The following is a 26,484-nucleotide window of genomic DNA, read 5'->3' on the forward strand; positions in this document are numbered from 1 at the left end:
TTACAAGGTTGTTTTGATTGCACAGATTGGAATATCTTCAAGGACTCTGCTTCAGATATTGATGAGCTGACTGACGGTGTATGCTGTTATATCTCTCTTTGTGAGGATTCTGTGATTCCTAAAAAACATGTAAAAGTGTATGCAAATAATAAGCCATGGGTCACTAGTTCCCTGAAACAAGTGCTAATGAAAAAACATAGTGCTTTTCACAATGGGGATGTGGATGAAAATAGAGAGACAGAGCAGAAATCAAGAGGGCTAAATTACAATATAAAAATAAGATAGAGGAGAGACTGGGAAGTAACAACTTGAAAGCAGCATGGGATGGTGTTAAAAGAATGACAGGTTTGCATAAAACACAAAACAAGCCAGTCCGTATCCCAATGTATAAGAGTGATAGCGATTTATCTGAACACATTCTCTTCCCGTTTTGATATTGATGACTTTTCAGATGAACATAGGAAATTAACTAAGGAGCAAGCTCTGGTAAAGTCCACACCATTCTCAATTACACAAGAAGATGTTAGGTCAGTATTTAAGAGAAATAAGGTCAATAAAAGTCTGGGTCCAGATGGTATTACTGCGAGATTGTTAAAGTGCTGTTCAGAACAGCTCTGTGGGGTGTTCACTGATATTTTTTAGATGTCCTTGGAACAGAGAAGGGTCCCAAAGGCATGTAAGGAGTCCATTATTGTTCCAGTGGCAAAGGGCAACACTACAAGGGGTTTAAATGACTTCAGACCAGTGGCACTGACCTCACTGGTCATGAAGTCATTTGAAAAGATTGTGAAGGGTCTTGTTGTTAAGGGTGGGTGAGGCCCTGGACCCAAGGCTATTTGCATACAGGGCTAGAAGAGTGGTGGAGGATGCCCAGATTACACTACTAAATCTCCTGTACAGTCATCTAGATGGTACTGGCACACTCGCCAGCCAGGCTTTTGTTTTTAGATTTTTCTACTGCTTTTAATACTATCCAGCCACATGTTTGAGTCAGTAAACTACTAACAGGATTTAATCTTGAGGGTAATCTTGTGAGCTGGATCATGGATTTTTTAACTAACAGAACACAATGAGTAAAGGTAAATGGTTGTCTCTATATTGGGACTGTAAAAATCACCCCCTTCATTGTTCATTTGAGACCCTTCCCTTAGGCCGGATACTAAGAGTCTCTCATTCTAAGTCCAATAGGACAAAGAACTCTTTTATTCGTAGCGCAATACGTTTGCTCAATTTGCAAAATTCTTTGCACATACCTGTAAATGTATTTAAATTCGATAACTAGATAAGTGTGACCGTTTTCTGACTTAGATTAGCCTGTGTCTATCTCTTTGTCGTGTGTCCTTGTGTAGATTGTGTTTTTTACGTGTACCTGACTGCAAGACAAGTTTCCCTTTTGGGACAATAAAGTTGAACTGAACTGAACTGAACTGGGGGAGGCGGTAGCTTCCGGGTTCCAACGAAATGTATTCCTTTGCAGATAACAGAGTGATTCTGCTATCACTGTTTGATTAGAAACAGATTTGACTACCGTCTGAAAGGCCGTCTGACAGCCATGACACACGCTGGCATAGCTTCATGTTAATCTACACCAGACACAAACACACACACACACACACACGCACACACACACACACACACACACACACACACACACACACATCACACTAATATGACGTCATTCACATTGTGTCATTGTGTCATGTGTCAGGACAGAACAACAATATGACGAACCCTACCAGAAACAGAGTGTATACCACTGTCTCCAACCCCATACAGCGCAAAACTATAGATGGAAATGGAGCCTCTGTAAGCTTCATCCAGTTATCTGTATAGAGCTGATACAAATATTAAATAGAACAAAAATATTACGTATATAAATCAATTACAATTAAGTCTAATTATGGCAATTCCCCATAAAACAATATAATTTCATTTGTTCATTTATTTTAGTTTGTCATATGGTTGTGATCATGTGTTCGTGGGTAAACTAAAGCCAGAGTTACTGAACCGTGGGGATATTTCCCACACCGTGTCCGTCCAAACAGGCCCCGAGATCAGGCAAGAAACCAGGAGAGATGGAGCTGATTAACATGAGTACATTCCTACCAGTGCCCGAAAGCCCCTTCTTTATTGGTTGTTTGGGTGTATTTCATCCGCCTGTGTCACGGCCCGGCCTGATATGAACCATGTGATGCGGTCTCAAGAGCAGACGTTATCCAACCGCCAACCGAGCCCCCGGTTACCACGGAGAGCTCCGGCGTGACCCCCGTGTGCCAGGCCTGCCAACACTTGTCGAGGCCGGCTGTTTTACACAGCCATCTGTTTTCGTGCCTCTAGAACTGCTTTCTGGGAAGGAAAGAAACGTTGCCCGCCCGCCCACCTCTCTCTCTCTCTCTCTCTCTCTCTCTCTCTCTCTCTCTCTCTCTCTCTCTCTCTCTCTCTCTCTCTCTCTCTCTCTCTCTCTCTCTCTCTCTCTCTCTCTCTCTCTCTCTCTCTCTCTCTCTCTCTCTCTCTCTCTCTCTCTCACCTACATCTTTCCCAGGCTTGTCATTTCCATGCAACAGGATAAGTTATGTTCTCACACGGACATGCGTTCTGTTGCAACCGCAGCTTCCTGCAACCCACACAGCGTGACCTCCAACGCACGAGATACATGGTTCCCTGTAAGGCAGGGGGTGATCAAAGACCGCTGGTTCATGAGAGCTTATGGAGCATGGAGAGTTAATCTGATTGGATTTGAGGCGTGTGGAGGAGTACGGTAACCAGTGACCCCTTGGGTTGCATGAAGCTTCAGGGAGTGGAACTAACTAGATTAGAAGTAAGTTTGAAGATTTTACTGTATGATGATGACATTATATTTTCTATGGGGGTGAGGATAGCGTGCCGACGCCCAGTCCTAAGACACCGGGAGATACTCTATCCCATTGGCACACAGCCTAGTCTATCAACAACGGGGGCGGGGCCCAGGCGTTGATGGACAGGTCGAGTTCCTAGTGTTGCCGCAGCGAGCACACGGCCGGGCTCCGAGACGCGGCGTGCGAGGGAACGGGCGCACGCGCCCGCGACGCCACACGTACCGCAGACGGCCCCAGGGCACTGCTTAAACAGCCACACCGCCAACCCATACGACGCATAACCCATAAAACAACTGATATTCAGAGATAGACTGTGGTAAACACTCCAGCAGTCTGACGCCTGAGGAGAGCCATGAGGACACGCCAACACTCACTGTGAAGGGAAGGAATACCTGCACCGTGCAGTAAGAGACAGAGGAGCTGCAGTGAATACCTTGGGCTCAGGAGCTGGAGTTGGCGATCCCATAATCCCATATTAGCTATATTCCCCCACTTTATTGATTTAGATAAATATATCTTATTATTATTATTATTATAATAATAAATAGAGCACTATTTTAACGTACAGCCTGTTGTATTGCAGTATCAGCTTGTTTCATTGCACTACAACCCTTGTGGTACTGTAGTACCTTATCAGGGAACTTTTAACTGCACTTTTCACCTTTTATCAACCAAAATACCTGTATGTGTTTGGAATAATTATTTTAGAAGGTGTGGAAATCGATGTTCTCCACCTGGCCGGTCCCCAGTAGAAGCTCTGTGTGTTTTTCACAGAGAGAGACGGTCGGATTTCACACATTATATTTGATTATAGGTAATACGAGAGGTTAGACAGGAAGGGAGCTGGGAGGGTGCGGAGAAGGTGAGTGTGTGTGTGTGTGTGTGTGTGTGTGTGTGTCACAAGGTATTTCTGTGTGTGTGCTTCAGATGCCCAAAAGGTGAATGTGTGAACACGTTGCAATGTCCCTCTGTTCTCTTTTCATCCCCTGATGACATCGTCCGCTCTAAGTACTCCGATGTCCACAAAACACCAAGAGATGCTGCATGTGCAGCAGCGACGTTGAACTCCCAGCAGAAAGCCTCTGGGTTCATAATCTACCGTTGCCCGTCCAAAATGTCCTGTGTCTGACTCCACCGTCCCTTCGGTTGAAAGGGTCCACTAAACCAATCCTTGACGGTTTTTATCTTCCCGAAAAGGAAACGCCCCCCGATCGCATCATTAAGTGATGTGTGTTGTACAGTGTAGCGGTGTGTGTGTGTTAGCTCTGTCTGGACAGTACAGTATGGTGCAGTGTGTAAAAGGACAGTGCAGTGTAGCAGTGTGTGTGTGTTAGCTCTGACTGGAGAGTACAGCTTAGGACAGTGTGTGAAAGGACACTGCAGTTTAGCAGTATAGCAGTGTGTTTGTTAGCTCGGACTGGATAGTGCCGTGCATAACAGTGTGTGATAGGACAGTGCGGTGTAGCAGTGTGTGTGTGTTAGCTCTAACTGGACAGTGGCATGTATAACAGTGTGTGACAGCACAGTGTGGGGGTACAGTGTGTGTGGGGGTACAGTGTGTGACAGCACAGTGGGGTGGTACAGTGTGTGGCAGCACAGTGTGGGGGTACAGTGTGTGACAGCACAGTGGGGTGGTACAGTGTGTGGCAGCACAGTGTGGGGGTACAGTGTGTGACAGCACAGTGTGGGGGTACAGTGTGTGACAGCACAGTGTGGGGGTACAGTGTGTGACAGCACAGTGTGGGGGTACAGTGTGTGACAGCACAGTGTGGGGGTACAGTGTGTGACAGCACAGTGTGGGGGTACAGTGTGTTACGCGCGTCTCACCTATGAAGGGGATGGAGTCCAGCGAGTCGTTGAGGTCGTCGGAGCCCAGGACGCGGCGCGCCTCCCCCAGCCTCCGGCCCGGCGGCTCCCGGCGGGAGGCGGCGGGCAGGTAGGTCTGCTTGCCGGCGCCCCCTATGGCGGGGCAGGACCTCCCCATCTGAGAGGAGCAGGGGGGGGAGGCGGCGGCTCCTCTCAGGTCGTTCACGGCCAGGACGTAGGACGGGGGCCGGAGCGGCAGCAGGCCCAGGCACTCCCTCCTCCTCAGGACCACGCCCGCGGCGCCGGTCCGCACGGTGGGGGCGCTGGTGGAGCCCCCGTCGGAGAACTCCTTGACCTTCGACCTCAGGGTCGCGGGGCTGTCGCCGTCTTTGGCGAGGCCCGAGGGGGAGGAGACGGCCGCGCTCTGCAGCGGCCTCTGGGCGGGCAGCTTGGAGGCGGAGCCCGAACAGGAAGAGGAGCGTGGCACCGGCCCCCCCGCCCCCTCCTGCCTGCTGTCCATCCTCAGGCTGTCGGCCCGCCCCCGGAGCTGCAGGTGCTGCAGCGAGGCGTGGGCCAGGTGGTTGCCCATGACGACGGCTCTTTGGTCTTTGGCGTGGTCCGCGGGGGGCTCGGCGGGCGACTGCTCCGAGGCGGTCGAGCTGTGGGCGGGGGGCCGCGAGGGTCGGCCGACCGCCAGCGCGGGGTCGGTCAGGCATTTAGTAAACACAGAGCTGGCGCGCCCCGCCCCCCTGCCCTGCTTCTCCTGCGGGGGCGGGGCTCCGAGGCCGGCTCTAGCCCCCTCCCCCTGGCACTGCAGCAGCCGGGCCTCCTGCCCGGGCCGGCTGCACCCCGCCTGGTCCCCGGGGACCACGCCCGCCCCCGTCTCCCCGGGACGGCGCCCCAGGAAGTCACAGGACCTGGCCCGGGGCGTGGGCCCCCCCGTCGGGGTGGCGGAGTGCAAAGCCTCATGGGAGAGGCTGCGGGACCAGGTCCGGGCGGCGGCCGTCCCCCACGCCGCGTCTCCTGCGCCCCCCCCCGCCCTTGTTTTCTCCTGGGAGGCGCTGAGCGGCGAGGGCGTGACGGGGGACCCCTGGCGGCCCACCTCCGTCCCCCGGTCGTGGGAGGTGCTCCTCCGTCGGACCTGGGAGCCCAGCGCCTGCCCCCGCTGGGCGGAGCCGGGCGGAGAGGGCGTGGCCGGCAGGGAGTAGGCGGAGCCTCCGCCGGCGGCGGCGCGCAGGCTGTCCAGGCGCTCCTGGATGCTGCGGTTGCCGTAGCTGTGCAGCCGCTTGGCGTCGATGTAGTCCTTGTAGGTGGTGTAGTTCCTCCAGTCGATGCTCTGCCGGGGGGAGGGGGAGGCCGCCGGGGACGAGGGGGGGTAGTGGTTGAGGCCCGCGGAGGCGGTCTTGGACGGTGGGGGGTCCCGTCCCGACAAGGTGGGTCTGGAACCCGAGCCCACCGGAGAGCCCGTCGACCGGGCCGAGCCCGCCCCGACGAGGGTCGCCGTGGCTACCGTGCCGCGGTTGGTGGAGCCCGGTTCGGGGCCGGCCTGCGGCGAGGCCGCGCGCCGGGGCTCCTCTGTCCGGTGGCTGGGCCCGGCCCGTACCGCCGGCCGAGCCGCGCCCTCCCCCGGGTCGGGGGTCACCAGCACCGTCCTCACGCTCTCGTTGCACACGCACACCACCGTCTGTGTCTTCGGGGAGGGCTGGGGGGCGGCGGGGGGCTCCGTCTCCGGGGGCGCCGGGCCGTCCTCCGAGGCCGGGGCCTTGGCCTCTATCCGGGGGTAGCACAGGGGGGGCGGCGCGGGGATGTGGCGGGCGTTGCCGCTGTACGCATCGTGGCCTTTGAGGTATGCATCCTGGGAGTACGCCTGGAAGAGATCGGGAGATGGTCGTTGTTATTGTGCTCGTTCTAACCGTCGTCATAGCAGGATGTGATGTCACAGCTTGCGTAGCGCAGTGCACTAGCGGGAATCTTTGACTCAAGAGGGAGAAGAAGGTAGGCTAAGACGGACAGAGAAATAAAACGCTGAATAGTGCAATTAAGACAGCAAGCACGTACCTAACCATCTATCTATATAATCATCAAGAAACCGCGACCTAGAGATACCGTAGTTCCCTTATTATTACTCATTCAGTCCTTGTTTGCAAGCCCAAAAAAGTCGGTTGGTTAAAACTGCGATTGACCCGACAGATGACACCGATGACATTATTGATGTTACACAATATGATCACCGCCTCGAATGGTAGTTATTCAGTTGTTAGCAGTAAAAAAAATTCAGAATCGAAAGCTACTGTGCCATTCTGTGTGGGTGATGAGGTTATCAGCAGTGTAAACACACTTCCACTAAATTCCACGACAACTGTCAGACTGTCAGTCGCCATAGACGCCCCTCCGGCAGCAGGGGAATGGGCCGCAAGTTACACGAGAACCCAAAGTGCCACACAAGGCACAGGAATTCACCAGTGTCTCACTGTTTTTTTACGCTCGAGTAAACACACACAAAAACACAGAGAAGGGCCGACCGACGGAGCGCACGATAGATCCTCCAAGGAAGAAAAAAAAACAAAAAACACATTCTGGACCTGCCCGGAAAGCGGGCAGGTCCAGAATGTGGACCTCCGGGGGGCACTGGGCGGTCAGACCCACACCCGGCCCCTGGGGCTACCCACCTTGGGGCCCGTTGAGCGGGCTCTGAGACAGGAGGAGAGGATGAAGGACCGGCGTCTGGCTCTCCCGGGGGAGGCCCCCAACACCGCCGGCTGGTCCACGGTCATGCTAAACGCTAAGCCACGTCCCTCCGACGCCACGGGAAGACCCTCGGAGCGCTAACGCCAACACCGCCGCCGCCAGCGCTAACCTCGCAAACCGACCGACTGGAGAGAGAGCTCCCGCGGACAGAGGGACTTCAGGGAACGTCTGCCTGATCCGCTATTGAATGAGTTTAAAGGGCCAGCCCCTTCCGAGTGAGAGCTCTTAAACAAATGAAGAGGAGGGAAAGAGAGAGTGTCAGAGAGAGAGAGAGAGTGGGAGGGGGGGGGCGGTTCTGCTGCTGCTGGCGTTGGACTTTGATCAATATCACTCTACCTGGAGGTCTCAGGTTGCTTTATACAGGCAGCCTGCTGTCTGACGCTAAGCCCCGCCCCCCCATTTGCATAGGCGATGGAAAAAAACTGACCAGAACCCATGTGACTCAGAGCGAGGCAGAGAGTGCTCCCAGGAAATGAATGCTGGAGGAGTCAGAGCCTTACAGAGATCTGGGAGATTAATCCGTCCGTGTCCCGTGTCTTGAGGCACCGTACCTGCAGTCACTGTCGTTTCCAGCTCATGCATGACTGGAAGTGTACACCTCGGAGTGGGATTGGTCCTGCCTGCACGCCGGTCGACAGCCAACACAACTCAATGGCGTCGACGTGCCCACTGAAGCAGCTCTCCCACAGCGGGGAGGATTATCTATCGTTGCGGTCGGCCGGTACTGGGCAGCCGCGCCGCTGGGAGCCCCGGGAACAGACCACCGGCCCCCGGCTTCGGCTCCTGATCAAGAGCACTTAAACCACGAGCCGCACCGGAGCCCTGCTCACAGGTACTTAACACGGGCTGGGATTCCTGAGGAGAGCACCTTGTGCCTGGTCCGTGGCTGTTGGACCCGACTATGTGCTGGCACCGAGAGAGCAGCCTGAACCCAAAACCAAACGCAGCAGAACAGGGTTCCCACTCTTTGGGGCTTAGTGTTTTCCAGGTATTTTCCAGGACGTTTTCCGAAGCCGTGCCACCGGAGCGTTCACTCCCACCTCACAGGAGTATCTCCTCACAAAGCTCTGCCAGCTGCCTCATAAACCTTTGACAGACAACAGTGCAAGTTTGAGTCGGTGTCTGACCAGAGGCCACACAAACCTTGAAATATGTGTTGTAGCGCAGCCCTCGAAATTTCCCATTACATATTGAGAAATTCAGTTATTTTTAATACGTTATCCATGCCTGGTAACCGAACTTTTAACAGTTCACAACAATTTCAGGAGAATTTTCCGAGACAGGAAGCATGATTAAAGCGGTTGGCATGGGAACAGCTAGATCCACAGTGAAACGCACACAGCAAGGAACGAAAACGCAAGCAATGTGAGAAAAGAAAAGGAACTGAAGAAACGGAAAATGGCCGTGCGAGGCTTACCAGAGCGGTGATGTCCCGGGAAAACTGGGGTCCGCGGGTTATACAGGCCGGGGCGGAGGAGAGAGCGAGAGAGAGGGAGGAAGGAGAAGGAGAGGGAGAAGGAGAAGTGAGCATTGAGGAATAAATGAAAACGATTTAACGGCGAACCAGCGCCACCAGGGCAGGGAACAAGGAAGGAGGAATGGGAAGGAGGGAAGGAAGGAAGGATCAATGAGGGCAGGAGAAGAGCGAGATGCTGTGACAGAGCCTTCATACCCATAATCATCATCATCATCATCATCACTGCTCTGGTCCCTCCTCTGACTCAACCTTCATCTTAGGGTGAGGTCAGCGAGGTATGATGTACAGCGAGGGATGTTTGTCTCTCTCTCTCGCTTTCTCTCCCCCTCTGCACACTCATATATTATCCTTGGGCTGACACTTTCCCCTGCTGTACGTCAAACATCCCATGGCCACAACTTTTCATCTTCTGTCTCTCTTCATCCTTATTCATGGCCCCCTCTCTCTCGCTCTTTCTATAAGTGCTCTCTCTATCTCTAGCCTGTGTCTTTCTTTCCTCTCCGTCTCTTTCCTCTTTTCCCTCTCTCTGATTGTCTCTCTCTCCTTTCCCAGTCTCTCTGTATATGACTCCTAACCTCTCTCGTCTCTTTCTCGTAAGGCTTACTGTCTCAACGAGGTCAGCTGATAGCCCCACACACACACACACACACATACACACACACACACACACACGCACACACATAGTGCGCGCAAACAAGTCACTACCTGACTCCATCCACGTCTAAACCAACACCTGATAATGTTAAACCAATATGTTGTGTAAAGTCTGTTTCTACTTTCCTATTCAAAGACAATGTACCCACATATCTGATATCTGATTGAAGATGATCAAATATAGACAATGCTGTTAATATGCAGTTAATTTTTCTAATTAATAATGCGTCAATTTATAAGATACATATATATAAACAATTTTAAATGTTAAACAACCCTATTAAATCACACCTTAAAACTCGCTTCCATATTAATATTTGATCTTAGTGTATTCATAATGGATTCCCTGTCCGTGCTGTTTTTCTTAATGGCATAGGTCTATTGGGTGAAAAACCTTGGCTGACTACTGAGAATGTATTTATAACCCTCCTCCTCTCGCTCTAACTGCCCCTGTCTCGCTCACTCTCTCTCTTCTGCCTTCGCTCTATATCTCCCGCTCTCTCGCTCTTTGATGGGAAACAGCAAATGAGCTAGCTCTGTGAGACGCTCAGAGACATACCAATAAGCCAAAAGCCTGTTAGCCCTAGCCTAACTCATGAATGAATTTAGCATCAGATTAGGGTCCATGTTAGGGGAGATGGTGTATTGCTGGCATTGTTTTTTTGGGTGGAGCTCTTACTGTCCATAAAAAACTCTGCTTATACTACAGCATTATTCTTTCTCTGTTGTAAATGTCTGGATAGTTGTATCTTTGTTTGGTTGTAAATGTCTGGACCGTTTTATCTTATTGGGTTGTAAAAGTCTGTCTGTACCTGTAATTATATTTTACGTTCCATCTCGTGTTGCTGAAACAAGTGAACGGATACTGTTCTGTTATATTGAAACCTGAAAGATTTGAGATAGCATCTGAGGTGTCAGATCAATACGATTCTTCTAGTGAAGTGAAGATGGGTTCTTACCAGCTGCAAAATGTCCTCATCCTTTGGCATCACACACAGCTCCAGAGATGCATCACTAGCAAGAGAGAGAGAGAGAGAGAGAGAGAGAGAGAGAGAGAGAGAGAGAGAGAGAGAGAGAGAGAGAGAGAGAGAGAGAGAGAGAGAGAGAGAGAGAGAGAGAGAGAGAGAGAGAGAGAGAGAGAGAGAGAGAGAGAGAGAGAGATGTGACAGTCAAAAAACATCCTACTTCGGAATTATTTGTCAAGATGTAGGGTTGTAAAGACTTGATAGTAAGTGGTCAGAAAACATCCTCTTTACCTCAACCGAAAAACATCATGTGCTGACTAATACACCCAGTGGCATCATTTCCACTGAAATGCACTGTATTGCAATGCTGGGACTACCCCTGGAAATATTTGGACAGGAGCAATTACAAATGAGGGTATTACAACAAACGTCAGACAGTGGGCAGCAGGCTCAGACGTTTCCAGAAAACCCTTCTTATCACCAACAGGAAGATGTATGACAGGTTTGGTAATCCCCTTTCTCTATATAAATCCCTATTTGGCACCATGTTGAACAGAACATTTGTATCATTCCCTCCCTCCCCCTTTAACCCTCAAAAAAGTGTTGGAAAATCAAACATCACGCAAACAACAATAAGTTCATAGATAGAGAGAAAGATGGATAGACAAACATTCATTTAATAAAAAGATGGACGGCTTAATAGGGATTTTGATACTAAAGTACCCACTGGGAAAGAACTGTTTCCTTTTATACACTCCGCTACATCGCTGGGGCATCGCTAAGGTTGTTCTATTTCCAGAACATCCTCTTTAGCGGAAACATCGAAAACCCAACATACACAGACATAATTGGACTCTATTAATCCAAGACGGGAGATTCACCTTGGTTCCGCTGGTGATTGACGTCAGGACTTTCAGCGTGTAATGTAGCAACTGCTCTAGACTATGGAAGCTGTGGGGGGCTAGGAGCTCTCACCTGTTCTGGATCAGGGCTATGACCTGGGAGTATGTCTTCCCTATGATGCTCTCGCCATTCACCTTGACGATCCGGTCCCCTGGGAACAAGCAGAGTCAACTCCATTATTATCCCTCTGAAGTCTCCACGGCAACTCCTAGCGTCAGCCAAGCTAGCTCCCACACACGCACAAGCACATACACACACACACACAAACACACACACACACACACACACATATGCACAAACACACCGCGATGGTTCCGCTCTCTTCTCGGATCCCGGATTTGCAGGATGTCCACAAAGGTACTTCCTTGACCAATTGAAGCCCAAAGTTATGTGAGCCACACACAGGTGTGTGGATCTACGTCCGTTGTCCACAGCAACAAGGCTGGCAGTTTGTTCACACGGGGTGGACCAGAGGGAGTTCTGGGTAACCTTCCGGAAGGGGGGAACTTGGTTGGGTTTACACATTCGGGACAGATCACCATCTCACAGGAAAACGCACGAGGAGGAGTGCTCAGAGGAAGAGGAGAACTGATAAGGAGCAGAAAGACGTGCACTCCCCTGTCCCAAAGGGATGGAGGGATGAGATAAAGAGGAGAGGAGGAGGGAGGGAGATAGGGAGTAAAAAGGAGCCCCGGACGGAGGAGGGGAGGAGAGAAGGAAGAGGAGGAGATAGAGGAGGAGCAGGAAGCGGGGGGGAGGAGGAGTTGATGGTCAGAAAAATGAGTAGAAGAAGATAAGAAGAAGGAGGAGGGGGAGGAAGCAAGGAAGACGAGAATGACGAAGAGGAGGAAGAGGAAGCAGGGAGTAGAATGAGGAGGCGGAAGAGGAGAAAGGCAGTGAGGAAGAGGAAGAGGAGGAAGAGAAGGAGGAGTAGGTGCAGGAGGAGTAAGAGAGAAGTAGGAGCAGCAGAAGGAGGAGGAGAGGGGGGCTAGGGAAGAGGCTTGAGGAGGTTCTAGTAGCAGTGGTCGGGGCTCAGGGCTGAGCTCACAGACGTGTGTGGGCTCTGCGTTCCTGAACAGCCCCCCGCTGAGGAACAAACCCAGCCTCGGGATCACAACCACAACTACGATCCCTCAGGCAGGGGGACAGAGGCGCTGGTCTCACTCTGGATGTCTCACAGGATCAAAGAATTTGAGCCACAGTAAGAACAATGGGGGAGTACTTTAGTGCCTGGCATGTCGTGTTCTCTGGAGGACTCACAGCACAAACTCAACTTTGTGGTAAAATATGTGATGTTTATCACTCACTGAGATATGTGCGGCTGACACATTCTGAGTGTTTGGTGTGTGTGTGTGTGTGTGTGTGTGTGTGTGTGTGTGTGTGTGTGTGTGTGTGTGTGTGTGTGTGTGTGTGTGTGTGTGTGTGTGTGTGTGTGTGTGTGTGTGTGTGTGTGAACGTGTGATTGCATCTTCGTGTGCGGGCATCTGTGCATGTGTCTGTGAGTGTGTGTGTACTACGTTGTGTGTGTGTTTGTGTGTGTGTCTGTGTGTGTGCGTGCGTGCCTCTGTGCATGTGTGTGTGTTGTGTGTGTGCATCTGTCCCTTTGTCTGTGAGTGTGTGTGTACGGGCATGTGCAGTCATCTGTGCATCCGTGTGTGTGTGTGTGTCTGTGGGTGTGCGTGTATCTATTCATGTGTGTGTATTGTGTGTGTTTGTACTGACCGGTACAGAGTCCAGCTCCGTTGGCGGGGCCTCCCTCCTTCACCTGCTTGACGAAGATGGTGTCCATGGGCTCCAAGCGGTTCGGCTTACTCCCTTGGAGACCAGAGAGAGAGGCACATGAGTGGTCGGTTCGAGAGAGCCACATGATTGGTCGGTTCGAGAGAGGCAGAGAAGCAGTTGGAGAATCAAAAAACAAACAGTTGCCCCCGTTGGAATATCTCTGAGCTTTGACGGCAGACACACTGCAGATCCCGGATCCTTTGATTGACAGAAAATCCTCTTCGGACAGGCTCAGCAAGCAACAACGTTAAAAACAAAGAAACTACTGGAAGGAAAAAAAGACTGGGAGGAGGAGGTTGGGAGGAGGGAGAGGAGAGAGGGAGCGAAGAGGGGGAGAGTAGGCAGGAGGGGGATAGGAGAGAGGGAGAGGAGAGAGGGAGAAGAGAGGAGCAGCAACAGTGTGGGAGCTTCTGCATTCATTGTCCTCATGTAGCTGAAAACGATGACAGATCATGTGTTGGTCTTACTAGTATGATGTAGCTCTGATAGCATGTCGCTCAGAGGCACACCTCTTCACATCAAACCCTTGCTTATGAACTAACTGCACAGTAACCGTGGATTTGACTACTAGATGAACAGGTTGTTCTCACTTCGACCACTAGGGGTAAGTACAACACAATGAATAGAGCGAGGCCCGTTGATATTTTCTTATCATGATGAATAGCATCTTCAAGGACGCTCCACCTTCATGATGTCCACACAAGGCACCTTCTGATTGGACCAACCAAAGACAACAGCCCTGCAATACGCTGTACTGTGTGTATGTGCGTGTGTGTGTGTGTAAAATGGCTGGTTGTCACAGCGCGCTGCCATGGTAATAAGGGTGGTTGTCATGGCGTTTCACCATGGTAATAAGGGTGGTTGTCATGGCATGTCACCATGGTAATAAGGGTGGTTGTCATGGCGTGTCACCATGGTAATAAGGGTGGTTGTCATGGCTTGTCATCATGCTTTCGATCAAGCACCTTTACTGCTACGATTACTACGACACCTATGAATGCCTTACACCTTAGAATTCCTATATGTTAAAAGAAAATGACCATAAAAAAAACATAATATTTTTCAATCGTAGAATTAATACAACTTTGAAAGATGCATGACTCATGTTAAAATGCCTCTTTCACTCTCGCTCACTCCAAACCCTTCCTGCCCCCGCCCACTCTCCTCCTCCGTCCATCCAAACCCGGAGCCAATATAGGAGCCTACAGCATTCCAACTCTGCAGCACAAAGTGGGCTCTGGAAGTTTCCAAGCTCCCACAGCTGGATCAGCAGGATTAAAATCTGGAAATCTAAAGCTTCAGGCATTTCAGTGTCGTCCCCCCCCACATCCCCACGCAAAGATTAAAACGCTAATAAAAGGCCAACGAGCCCAGGCGTCCGTACGGCCACCCTGGGCTGACTGAGATCAGCCATGGGCGCCAGGCCACTTAGGGCACCCTGCGTTCGGCTCGGTTCCCGACCTGCAGCCCCTCTCTCTTTCAACCCACCTCAACCCGTCCATAAAAGCATCAAATGATTGAGCGTGGATCATGAGCGTCTGCTCTTCCCTGCCGTGGGGACCAGGTGGGAGGGGTTGCTCATGCTTGTGTGTAGACAGGATTTAGGCGTAGTTGAACTTAAACCAAATGTCTTATCCTATTGCTTTCCCCCTGCGGCATTAAGGGCTGCATCTCAGACCAGCAATTACACGTTCTTACTGAGTGACCTCATGAATTAGGTGTTCCACCCGTTTGATGTCATGATTACGCTTGCAATAAACAATATAATGTTTATTGATTTCTCATGTGATCAATGTAAACCTGATCCAAGAGAAAGTCCATCATTCTATATGACCTATATCTTATCCGTCTCCCTGTCCATCATTCTTCTGTCTGTTAGTCTGAACGATACCGTGGCGATTATGGAGCCTTTGGCTGACATCCAGATCAACACACGCACGCACGCACGCACGCACGCACGCACGCACGCACGCACGCACGCACGCACGCACGCACGCACGCACGCACGCACGCACGCACGCACGCACGCACGCACGCACGCACACACACTTCCCTGTTGTTTGGCATAGGATAATGTTATTTTACAGAGTGCTGGGCTCAGCCAAGCACTCTGCTTCTCTCTCTCTTTATCTCACTCACTGTACCTCTAAATCTCTCTCTCTCCCGCTCTCCCTCCGCCTCACTCTCCCCCTCTCCCTCCCTCCCTCCCTCTCCCTCTCTCTCTCTCTCGCTCTCCCCTTCTCCCTCTCTCCCTCTCTGAGCTGATACAAACAGACAGATCGTTCACCTAGCCAAAATGTGTGTGTAAGTGTGTGTTTTGGCCTTTCATGGCGTGGGAAGATGGTAGAGTTCACAAATAGAGACAAACTCGGGTGCAGAAACTCAACCAGCATAATTAAAAGAGCAGGTTGTCAAACAACCATTCAAAGGTAGAGACCCAAGTTCACAAATATACATGCTGATACCCAAGTAAACACAGATGCTGAAGATCCAAGGCAACACATAAACATACTGAAGATCCAAGTTAATACAGAAACACACTGAACACCTCACCCAAGTTAACAAAGAAACATACTGAAGACCCAAATTTACACAAAAACATACTGAAGACCCAAGTTTAAACAAAAACATACTGAAGACCCAAGGGAACACAGATCCACACTGGAAATCACAAGCTGAACGTATAAGTTGGTGTACAAGTGTAAAGTAAAGAGGTGACTATGAGCCGGTTGAGGAGGAGAAGGTCCGAAGTGATGGTTCTCCTTGACCTTAGAGAGACCTACCAGCATTCCTCAGCCACCTCCCGACCCTAGCTCATCTATTCATTGTTATTCACTTTCTCTGCAGTTACACAAACACACACACACACACACACACACACACACACACACACACACACACACACACACACACACACACACACACACACACACACACACACACACACTGTGTGTTTTCCACTAAAGACAGGAAGGTGGAGGATTTTGTCCCTCCTTCCCTCCCAAAGAATTCTGACATTCCGAGATTGGGAGATCCACCCAAGAACGACGACATGCAATATCACAGCTGAGAGGACATTGAGATGTTGTTTTAGTATATTTCATGAGGCAATAGCAAGGGGTCAAATGAGTTCACTGTTCAATGTCTGATATCAAGTATGACTGAATTTAGTCATATTAAAGAAAATATGTCTGTTTTTCGTAATCTGCTGTGTGAATAATTTTTACTTTCGGAATGCAACGTGACATCATATGTCCCTCTAGAGCGATAGGGTGAAGACAGTGGACCGGATGTTTTATCGATTTGACACATAGAGAGGGAGACAGAGAGAGAGAGAGAGAGACACAGAGAGAGAGAGAGAGAGAGAGAGAGAGAGAGAGAGAGAGAGAGAGAGAGAGAGAGAGAGACATGATTTGTGCGAGAAAGAGAGATAACAGACTGACAGAGAGACGGAGATAGAGTCGGAAATAGAAATATAGAGAGAGGTAGAAAGTTGAAGAGAAATAAAGAAAAAGTTGGAGAGACATAGATAAATAGAGCAGGGAGAGAGGGACAGAGAGAGAGAGAGAGAGAGAGAGAGAGAGAGAGAGAGAGAGAGAGAGAGAGAGAGAGAGAGAGAGAGAGAGAGAGAGAGAGAGAGAGAGAGTTGGAAAGAGAGAGGAGCAGCAGAGAGTTGGACAGAGAGAAAAGTAGAGAGCGAGTTGGAGATCGAAGGAGAGAGAGAGAACTAGAGAGAGGGAGAGAGAGAGAGAGAGAGAGAGAGAGAGAGAGAGAGAGAGAGAGAGAGAGAGAAAGAAAGAGAGAGAGAGAGGGAGAGAGAGAGCGAGAGGGAGAGAGAGGAAGAGAGAGAGCGAGAGGGAGAGCAGGAACAGATGAAGGAAGACAGAAGGAGAGAGAGAGAGTTGGACAGAGAGAGACAGAAGGGGAGCGAGAGGAGGGAGAGTTGGCGAGTGCTTGGTAATAGAAGGTGGGGTGTTTGAGAGCTCACTGGAGAATTGAGGGGAATTCAGTTGGCTTTTGCATCGGCCCACTCCGCAATCTTTATGGACGCCCACCAAACAGGGGGAAAAAACACATCTAAAGGCAATATTTCCAGTGAGAACTTTCGCTCGGGGTGAAAAAATAAATATTTGAACAGATGGGAAATTTGTGTATTTTCTTTCGTCTTTTTCTGAATCTTAATGTACCAAAGTTTAGCCAGTTCAAACCAAGCTGTTTCATTTAGACTTTTGTCTCCACAAATGACCATGATCCAAAACACAAATCCAAAACACACACACAAATAGACTCACACACTCAAAAAGAGACACATTCTTGGCGCATGCGGTTGCCATCTCTGTTAGGTGGGGATGTCTGTATCTAAACACTCGATCTTCATGTGGACGTCAAAGCGCAACTTCAATCTAGCGAACGCATGAATGTGTATATTAGCTGAGTACTGCCGTATGTGTGTGCTTAAGTGTCTGTTTGTGTGTCTGTGTGTAAGTGTGTGTGTTTCTAGAGGTTTGAAGGGTTGCCAGCGGCAACACCCAGCTAGTCAACATGCGGTTGAGTATATAGCCCCTCTCTCCCTCCTCCCTCTCCAACTCTCCCTCTCGCTCTGTCTCTCTATTCCTCTATCCCTTCTGTGTTTCTAATTCTCTTATTCCTTCACTCTCTCTCTCTCTCCCTCTCTCTCTCTATTTCTCTCTCTTTCTTCTACTTTCTTGCTCATCACACACTCATTGAGAGCCAAGCAAACACACTGTAACCCTGCAGCTCCTGCGCACCGTCTTCAAACACGCCATACGTTAAGAAAGATTAAACTAGCTCAACTATGATAAGTCAACACCAGTTCAGACCAATACTTCAGATAAGAAGAGTCAGAGGGGGATCTGAGTCCATCGTTCCGACCGGATGTGCTCCTGGTTACCGTACGCTTTGTGTGTGTCTTCACACAGGACTGTAGTTACCGTTCATGTATGAGGCTTTTTTGCATTTACAGTATTAAACGACATTATGGACAACTAGGACTTGTTACTAACCTTCCTACAATCCTTTTTTTTCCAGTACATTCGAGAATAACGTTAATGTGGTTGACATTGTTGATGAATGAATCATTTGGTCTGCATAATTAAACAACAGAGGTATAGTCTGAGCATATAAGTGTATTAGCACATGACTGTATTATATTCCACAGTGTTGTAGAGGGACAGCCTCACTGTTTAAATGAGAATAGAAGCTGACAGAGAACAGAGCCGCCAGTCCCCAGGGAGCCATCGGCCTCTGGACAGGCCATATATTGAAATGCACTCCCTCTAATTATAATTACCTCTATGGCTATGAAACTCCCAGAACCTGGGAGTTTCAAAACACGGTTGGTGACTTCCAAATAAAGCTGTGTGGGGTATGGAAACATTTCATTGTCTGGATAATCAGGGGGACTTTAACACAATATCATTAATATTACGATTTACCGATGGATTCAAAACACCATTCTAAACAGTATAACGGGGGTGGTCATTACATTGCATGATATATTGTATAATGTCACGGATATTTATGTCGTGAGGATACAGTACCACTCAAAGACAATAAAAGATAACATTACTTCAAAATGCTTCAACAAAAACCATGTAGGAAAAAGAAAAAACATAATTCTCTTCAAGAAATACTAACGATAATGATAACGGTATCAGATGCCTTAAGCCCCTGGTGATGGAAAACATTTGCCTACAGCTGGTTGGAAAGCACAGGGGCATTATGGGAGCAAGAAAGGAGAATCTGTATCTGCACGCATGCATGCTCTGTGTGTGTGTGTGTGTGTGTGTGTGTGTGTGTGTGTGTGTGTGTGTGTGTGTGTGTGTGTGTGTGTGTGTGTGTGTGTGTGTGTGTGTGTGTGTGCGTGCGTGCGTGCGTGCGTGCGTGCGTGCGTGCGTGCGTGCGTGCGTGCGTGCGTGCGTGCGTGCGTGCGTGCGTGCGTGCGTGCGTGTGCGTGTGTGTATGTGTGTGTGCGTGGTTGTGTCTGTGTGTGTGTGTGTGTGTGTACATACGGGGGTGGACATTTGTTATGCGGTCTGTGGGGTGGACTGAGGAATCTGACATTGTGGACGGAGAGAGATGCTGGGGGACTTCTCAAGAATAAATGTCTCTTTCCCGCTCAGAGGCATTCCTGGAGCCCATTCAACACACACTCTTCCAGTCAGCTCCGCGCCATTCTCATGTAAGTACCTCCTATTCATATGATTACCACTGTTATTCTTATCTTGTATCTGTATCCGGGGTATTTTATTTTAAGGACACGGTTACACTCTTGATACATTTCTCACAGTTAAGGATGCCTGAAACTCATTTCCTGTCCATTAATGACTTGAACTCTTTCTCACAATGTCCTGTAACACAACAACACCTCTCTCCACTGTCCTTTTCACACCAAACAATAGATGTAGAAAGTCCTCTTCCCTCACCATAACTTCTCTCCCTGTCCAACACCTCTCGGGTCTGTCCCTACGGGGGTCCCAGGTGGGACCCTCTCCTGATAACAGAGGATTGTTTTCCTTGGCGCTCCAAGCTCAGGGAGCCCCGCGGGCCGCAGACCGGGCCAGGGAATGTTCCCGTTGCGGCGGTCCGGGTGGGTTGGGTTGGGGGGGCTACAGCACAGATACCGGGTAGCCTCCCGGAAAGTGGGGATCACATTCCGGGCTCAAACCGGGTGTTACACCTAAAGAATGTCCCCAATACGAAGACCAGAGACCCGGAGCATTCCTAAAATATGCTTGACTCTCCCTTCACACTGGCTGCATGCTTGTTTAGATCAGCAAACAAGTCTGTCTTTATGCAAGCTGTCTCTGTCAGCCTGTTTGTCTGTCTGTCTGCCTGCCTGCCTCTGATGTCTATCTGCCTGCCGGCCTGCCTGCGTCCCTGTCTTCCTGCCTGCCTCCCTGTCTTCCTGCCTGTCTCCGATGTCTATCTGCCGGCCTGTCTGTCTTCCTGTTTGCCTGCCTGCTTCTTGTCTGCCTGCCCAGCTGCCTGTCTGTCCCTGTCTGGGGGGCTGGTGTGGTGCTGCAGGCCTGAGGTCCACAGCAGATGTCCCATTAAGGACCCCAGAGGTGAGCTGAGACCTAGAGACCCAGGGCCGGGCATCAGGGATCATTACAGGCGCCACGTGGACAGGGGCTAGAGCCTATGCATTACAGTAATGGTGCTCTCTTCCTGTACATAATTGTATCTGTGTCTCAGACCAGACAATAACGACCACATGGCGCAAATGGTTTCCGTGGGGAGGACCTCAGTCCCTGGTTTTTGAGCCTCTCGTCACCCAGCCTCTAGCAGCCTCTGGCAGGCTCTAGCTTGGTCTGCTAGGTGTCAGGGCTCAGCAGTCAGTGACCCTCTAGCTGGGTCTCCGGACTTAGCAGTCGGAGATCTAGTAGGCTCCATCTGGGTCTGCTGGGTCTTAGGACTCAGGAGACAGGGACTAAACTGTCGACGTGTAAATTGAGTAATAGTTTAAGGACTCACCTCGACTGCAGTTGTCGTCATCCTAGAAGATAAAAGACAAAAATCAGAGAAGGATCAGTTTTGCTAGTTTGGTTTAAAATCGATGGTGTTGAACAGGTTTGATCTTGTTTTAACAGATTTGAACTTGTTTTAACAGGCTTTACAGGTTTAAACATGTTTAAATAGGTTTTATCAATAAGCAGGTAAAAAGACTGAGTGGGACAGGTTACAGTTAGGATTAGGGTAAATGATTTAGTGTTCAAGTAAGAGGCAATGAGTGGTTAAGTGTTTGAGTAAGCGAGTGGGTGAGTGGTGTAGTATTAGAGTGAGGGACTTAGTATGTGTGTAAGTGTTCAAGTGAGTGAGTGAGGAATTGAGGGCTCATACTTCCAGTGATTGAGTGAGTCCAGTAGATGGGTGTAGTATGTGAGAGGCCTAGAGTGAGAGATGGCTCAAGAACGAATGTGGTTCATTGATCAAGTGAGCCAGCGAGCAGCATGAGCAGGTCTGCACACGAGCGGATGAGCGAGCTGGCGAAGGCCTTGAACCAGGAGAGGAAGCCTGTACTTCTATTATACAAAGCTAAGGGCAGCACATGTGACGTAAAACACACACAACCAGGATGATGTGTGTCTGGGACGTGAAGCGCGTTGTTGCAATGCTCCTGAATTAACCGAAGAAATGACTTCATAGCTAGGTTTGTTTTCCTTGTTTTCCCCTTGCCTCATTTATTCAGCTTAAATCCTCATCTTCCTCTCTGAGACTGGTGTTTCTTAAAGCCACATGGCTGATTAAACCGTCAGCCCCTCAGAGAAAAACATGTGTCCTGTATGACTGCCAGCATCCCTCACGCTAAGACACCCTGACCCTGTCCACAACTTAACCCCCATTGGCTGAAACCACTCCAAGGAGAGAAGTAATTACCGTGAAACTAAAACTGTGGTTAAGGCCCAAAGCTGTGGTTTAAAGCAGCTGCCTCACTGTCATAATTAAGGTTACATAACAGTTAGAACTGTGGATGAACATTCGTCAGATGACCTCAATAAAATGTAATTGATGAGGGTGTTGACAATTTCAGGTTTGATCTGATGGTGGGCAATCCTCATTGTCATTGTTGTTTATTAAACCTGAGTCATCGAGTGTAGCGTTATACAAAGTGTTTGAATGCAATGATATTTTAATAGTTTTATAGTCCAAAACCTAACCTTACCTAACCCTCATTTTGTTGGGCCGTCAAGTGCAATTCTCGCCTCAGTGCTGGGTAGGTTCTCTTTGTAAAGCACTTACCCTAAATGACCTATCTCTTATCGCTTTAATACAACCGGTGCAACAACCCAAATAATCAAGGAAAGCAGCTTCAGGACCAGAAAGACGCAGGGGGCCCTCCTATTTGGGTGAAGTCCATTTAGGTCTACGGGGGACGAAACACAAGACGGGACTCCTGGCCTGGGCCGGTCTCTCTTGGCTGGACACATGTCAGAGCCATCTCAACCGTGGTGACACGGTTCCTCATGTGGCCGTCAGATGTGCAGCCAGCCGCTGCAGGAGGAACCCAGCTCTCTGCACCCCGGAGAGCTCTTCAAAATACTCTTCAGAGCAGAGTCAACACCAACGGCCCTGAATTACCATTCACCCAAATAACATCTACTTTAGCAGGAACATAGCCGGCACGGCCATGGTTTCAGCGGCTTGGTGCGAGGACCATTTCCTCCACCGAAAGTCTTGGCCGTTGCGTGACATTAGGTCTCAGACAGTTCTGGAAGGGCAGATTAATGTACGAGGCCAGCTTGACGCTTCTGTTATCTGGTGGATGACTGGCAGGGAGCCAAGGGGTTGATAGTAGTTTAGCATTGAGACTTTTATGCAAAGCATTTTAGAGTGGGTTCAGGGTTTTAGATCCATTCTATTCAAGAGCAGGTAGGAGTTCAGGACATCGTGCTCAACGGACTGCGGACACTGGGGTTGGAGTCAAGAATTTCTTTGGCTCAAACTCCTTAACCACTGGACTGGACCATTCCAGTCCAGTCCACCCTACCAAGATGCATCTTGATAGGGTACTGTTTTTTTCAAAACACTATTTCTCCATATTGAAGTAACAATTCAACATCAGGACAGTGGTGACCAACAGTTGACAAACAGTGACCCTCAAGATTTTCACATGGACTAAAACCAAATATGACAATTGCTTCAGCTTTAACTGTTGACTTTTCCAAAGGCCTGCATCACATTTGAGAACCCACTATTAGAGATGTGGGCACGATGACCTTGCCAGTAAAAGACATTCATTGTTGTTGATGTATCAGAGCAAGGACTTACGGGAATTCAGCTTTAAAGACCAGGGAAAGATAACATTGACTGACGCAACTTATCCTTATCACGGTTACTCACACACATCCCCTTACGCCCGCTTGTAAAACGAGAACTTGCTTTGACTATTTAGAGGACTTACTACTATGCTTTTACCGAAAGCACACTGATAAAGGCACTAGTCATCACTACTTAAGTCATTCACTAATTTAACAGACAGATGTGTGGTATAAGATCATAGACATGAGATTAAGGTAGGGAGCAGACGTATGGGCGGGAACTAACCCATCAGCTTAGCATCCAACAACCCCAACCACTGGAATCATCCTCGCTCAACGATGCTAACATCCTGGTCGATGGCATTGGGGGGGAATCAAACCCAGACAATTTTTCACTCGAACCCCTGGACTATCCTGGCTATTGCCACGGAACCAGGACTGACCTTGCGGGAGCAGTGGACGGCCGACTCGGGCGGGTAGACGATGAAGTGTCGCAGCGTGAAGCCGAAGCCCTGCGAGGTGCGCTGCAGGCGCAGGGTCTTGGGCCCCGGCCAGGAGAAGGGCTCTTCCTCCTCCCCGCCAGGAGAGGGCGCCGTGGACGTCTCGCTCTGGTCCCGCCCGTCCTTCCGCTTGGCCTGGAGGGAAAGATGACGAGAGAACAGGAATTTGATTATTTTTCATAATAATCACTACTTTAAACAGGGATTCTTCTGCAAAACATTTGCAAAATCAGGGGAATGATTTTCGACAAAATTATGATTTCTTTGTTGTTTATGTTTTTTTATATTACAGTCAACATACATTCTTAATATTAAGTTATACGTTGGATTAAATGGATCACATAACCAAATATTTTCTCTGTTTCATGATTAAAAATAAATAATGCCGCTGAAATCAATGCCTTATTGTTGTTTCCATCATGTGCTTTAATCTGCCGTGTTAAGCACTTTACACGTTGTCCAGAAACATGCTCTATAAATGAAGTCCCTCTCTGAGGAGGCAGCTCCATAGAGAGGGACTGTTCTCAGCCTCATTACACGCCACCGTTAAATTACAGTCACAAGCCCCGGCCCTGACTTCAATAAGGAGACTCTTCACACACGGGGGAAAGCAGGCATTCAGGATATTCTACAGGGCTTTGGTGGCACGGCCCGACGGTCTAAGGCCCTGGCTTTACGCTCCAGTCTCTCTGGAGGCATGGCTTTGAATCCCAACCTCAAACCTTCTTAACCATCTTATTGGAGCTGATACATTGACCTCTCACAGAGAGGAGTCAATAAGGAAGTTCACTCAGGAATTCCTTCACAGATATCTCTCTATTTGGATTGTATTATTGAATTTCTTATTCAATAAAGACAGTTATCAAGAGTACCTTAGTCGAAGCGAACATACCATAACACAATCACTAGGATTTTGAAAAAGTCAACCCTCCATGAATCAGGATCTCTAATCTATAATACCACCTGGTAATAGTTATATACAATTTCAATATTCACCTACATGTGATGCACTAAACCAGGCATCAAGAGAAGCCCAGGTTTTGCTCTTGGCCTGAGGTGGCCGTTTAACTCTGTCCCCTTAACACTTTGTAAATCAAGCCTTGAAGCTGCCTCAGTTTACTCCTAATGGCTTGGAACGAAGCACAGCAGTGGTCCCTCATTAGGCATAGCTAACACACCCTCATTATTACTACTGCACCTTCCAAGTCAACTCCACTTTATTTGCACAGCACTTAATCCCTTTTACAATCTCAAAGGGCTCCAACGTGAACGTAACAAAAACAACAACAACAACTAGTAACGGGCCCAAAAAGTCCTGCTAGAGGGATGAGCTGTGCACGGCCAACACACCATCACACCCACACAGCTGTATGTGAGGTTGATCTTCCAGCAGGAACGCGTTGGGATTGCTGCACGCACTAATGGGCCGACAGTCACTCTGTTTATTGTTGACATTGCAACAGCTTAATGCGTTCCCCGTCTACGTAATCACCCCGACCCAGCGCTGTCTGCCCCTCGGTAAGCCAGAGAGGCTACGCGGGGACAGGGTGTTTTTTAGGTCTGCGGTGTTAGTTTTAACATCCTTCAGAGAAGCCAGAGTATTTCCTGGTCTCTAATGACAACAGCGCTCCACAGGAGACTCCATGAGAAAAGCACTTTGTGGACCGCCATGAAGGACTGTGAACGGCCAGGAAAACACAGTACTTATCTAGGTCTCTAACCACTATCGGTTTGTGTGGTTGGTTGTAGGCGGAAGTTAAAGGGAAACCGTAAGCCTCCGTCTGCCACACGGAATAGCACCTCACGTCACCCATTGGTGGCCGTGGCAACGAGGCCTCTTGCCTCTGATCTAATTGGTTAACGACGGAACGGAGGAATTGCCTGCGTGGATACCGATTGTTTCTTACTAGATTTGAGACATGACATGAGTTGATCCACAGAGCGTTAGATCGTATTTTGGACCCAGCTAGAGACTGCCAGGTCTCAGAATGCCAAGTCAGCTGAGGCAGTTAGTGGAACACCCTAGTTAAAATAACAATAACGATGATGATGATGATGATGATGATGATGATGATGATGATGATGAAAAAAAAATGCAAGGGAGGAATAAAGTTGAGGGGAAAAATAAAATCGGAATATTCCTGTCATCAGTCATATGAATCTGAGGGTAAAACCCGGCATGCAGCTAAATCACTGTATTATCCCAGCCTAGTGGTTGCTTAAGAATGCATGTGGTTCTGCTTACAGCCCCATTAAAAGCAATGGGAGCCGCTGGACTCTGATGGGCAGCGTGATGACAGAACGTAACGGACATTCCTTAACGTCCCTCGTCATAGCGGACTAAATAAAAACTAAGAAAACACCGCCTCGTCACAGACACTTTCGGTCATAGCACACGCGTTCCGTCATCCTCGGGTTCAAACCGCAACACACACACACACACACACACACACACGGGCGAGAACGCTTGCACACACACACTTGTTCTCTGTAGGTTGGCCTTAGTCATGTTAAACTATCTGTTACCTAAAACGTGTTTACGGAGATGGAGAACTCAAAACTGCTTTTGTGTCTCGGAGCGTAACCACGGCAACCAAGCTGAAGAATACAATGAGTCACCTCGTGAACCCCAACTCCCCACCCTCTTTGAAACCCTTATTATTTTTCCTGAAGATGATGTTCAGAGACCTCTGGGAAAATATACATAAACATTCAAAGAGTACAATGGCACAGAAACAAAGCACTTGTGTAGGAGTGTTGTGTTAAGAGTGCAAATGATTTAACACGTTTTCCTTCTGTTGTCCATCATTACAGCTTACCCTAAAGTGTGAAGCCATTTTATCCAGTGCAACATCCCAAGATATCCCCCATCAGTCTCTCTCTCTCTGTCCCTCCTTCAATGTTTCTCTCTCTCTCTCTCTCTCTCTCTCTCTCTCTCTAACTCTATCTCTCTCTCCCTCTTTCTCTCCCTCTCTCTCCTACTCTCTCTCTCTCTCTCATCACCCCTTCCCA

The 26,484-nt window shown here is 49.2% G+C and overlaps 1 protein-coding gene across 3 annotated transcripts in view; it reads right to left on the minus strand.

Annotated features, from left to right (window-relative positions):
• LOC132452161 (rho GTPase-activating protein 21) overlaps positions 1-26,484 on the minus strand; it is a 48,316-nt gene that overhangs the window by 17,304 nt on the left and 4,528 nt on the right. The window contains exons 2-8 of one of the 3 annotated variants that reach the window (XM_060044591.1): positions 23,416-23,607; positions 20,688-20,709; positions 13,131-13,223; positions 11,481-11,559; positions 10,500-10,554; positions 8,827-8,850; positions 4,683-6,528 (exon numbers count right to left, since the gene is read on the minus strand). In XM_060044591.1, coding sequence (XP_059900574.1) covers positions 4,683-6,528; positions 8,827-8,850; positions 10,500-10,554; positions 11,481-11,559; positions 13,131-13,223; positions 20,688-20,709; positions 23,416-23,607 — 2,311 coding nt within the window. Of the gene's footprint in view, positions 1-4,682; positions 6,529-7,330; positions 8,433-8,826; positions 8,851-10,499; positions 10,555-11,480; positions 11,560-13,130; positions 13,224-20,687; positions 20,710-23,415; positions 23,608-26,484 lie in introns of those variants that run through there. The other 2 variants (XM_060044592.1, XM_060044593.1) reach the window with 2 other exon arrangements.

The sequence above is a fragment of the Gadus macrocephalus genome, chromosome 23, assembly GCF_031168955.1.
Source record: "Gadus macrocephalus chromosome 23, ASM3116895v1".
In the NCBI taxonomy this organism is placed as follows: Eukaryota; Metazoa; Chordata; class Actinopteri; order Gadiformes; family Gadidae; genus Gadus; species Gadus macrocephalus.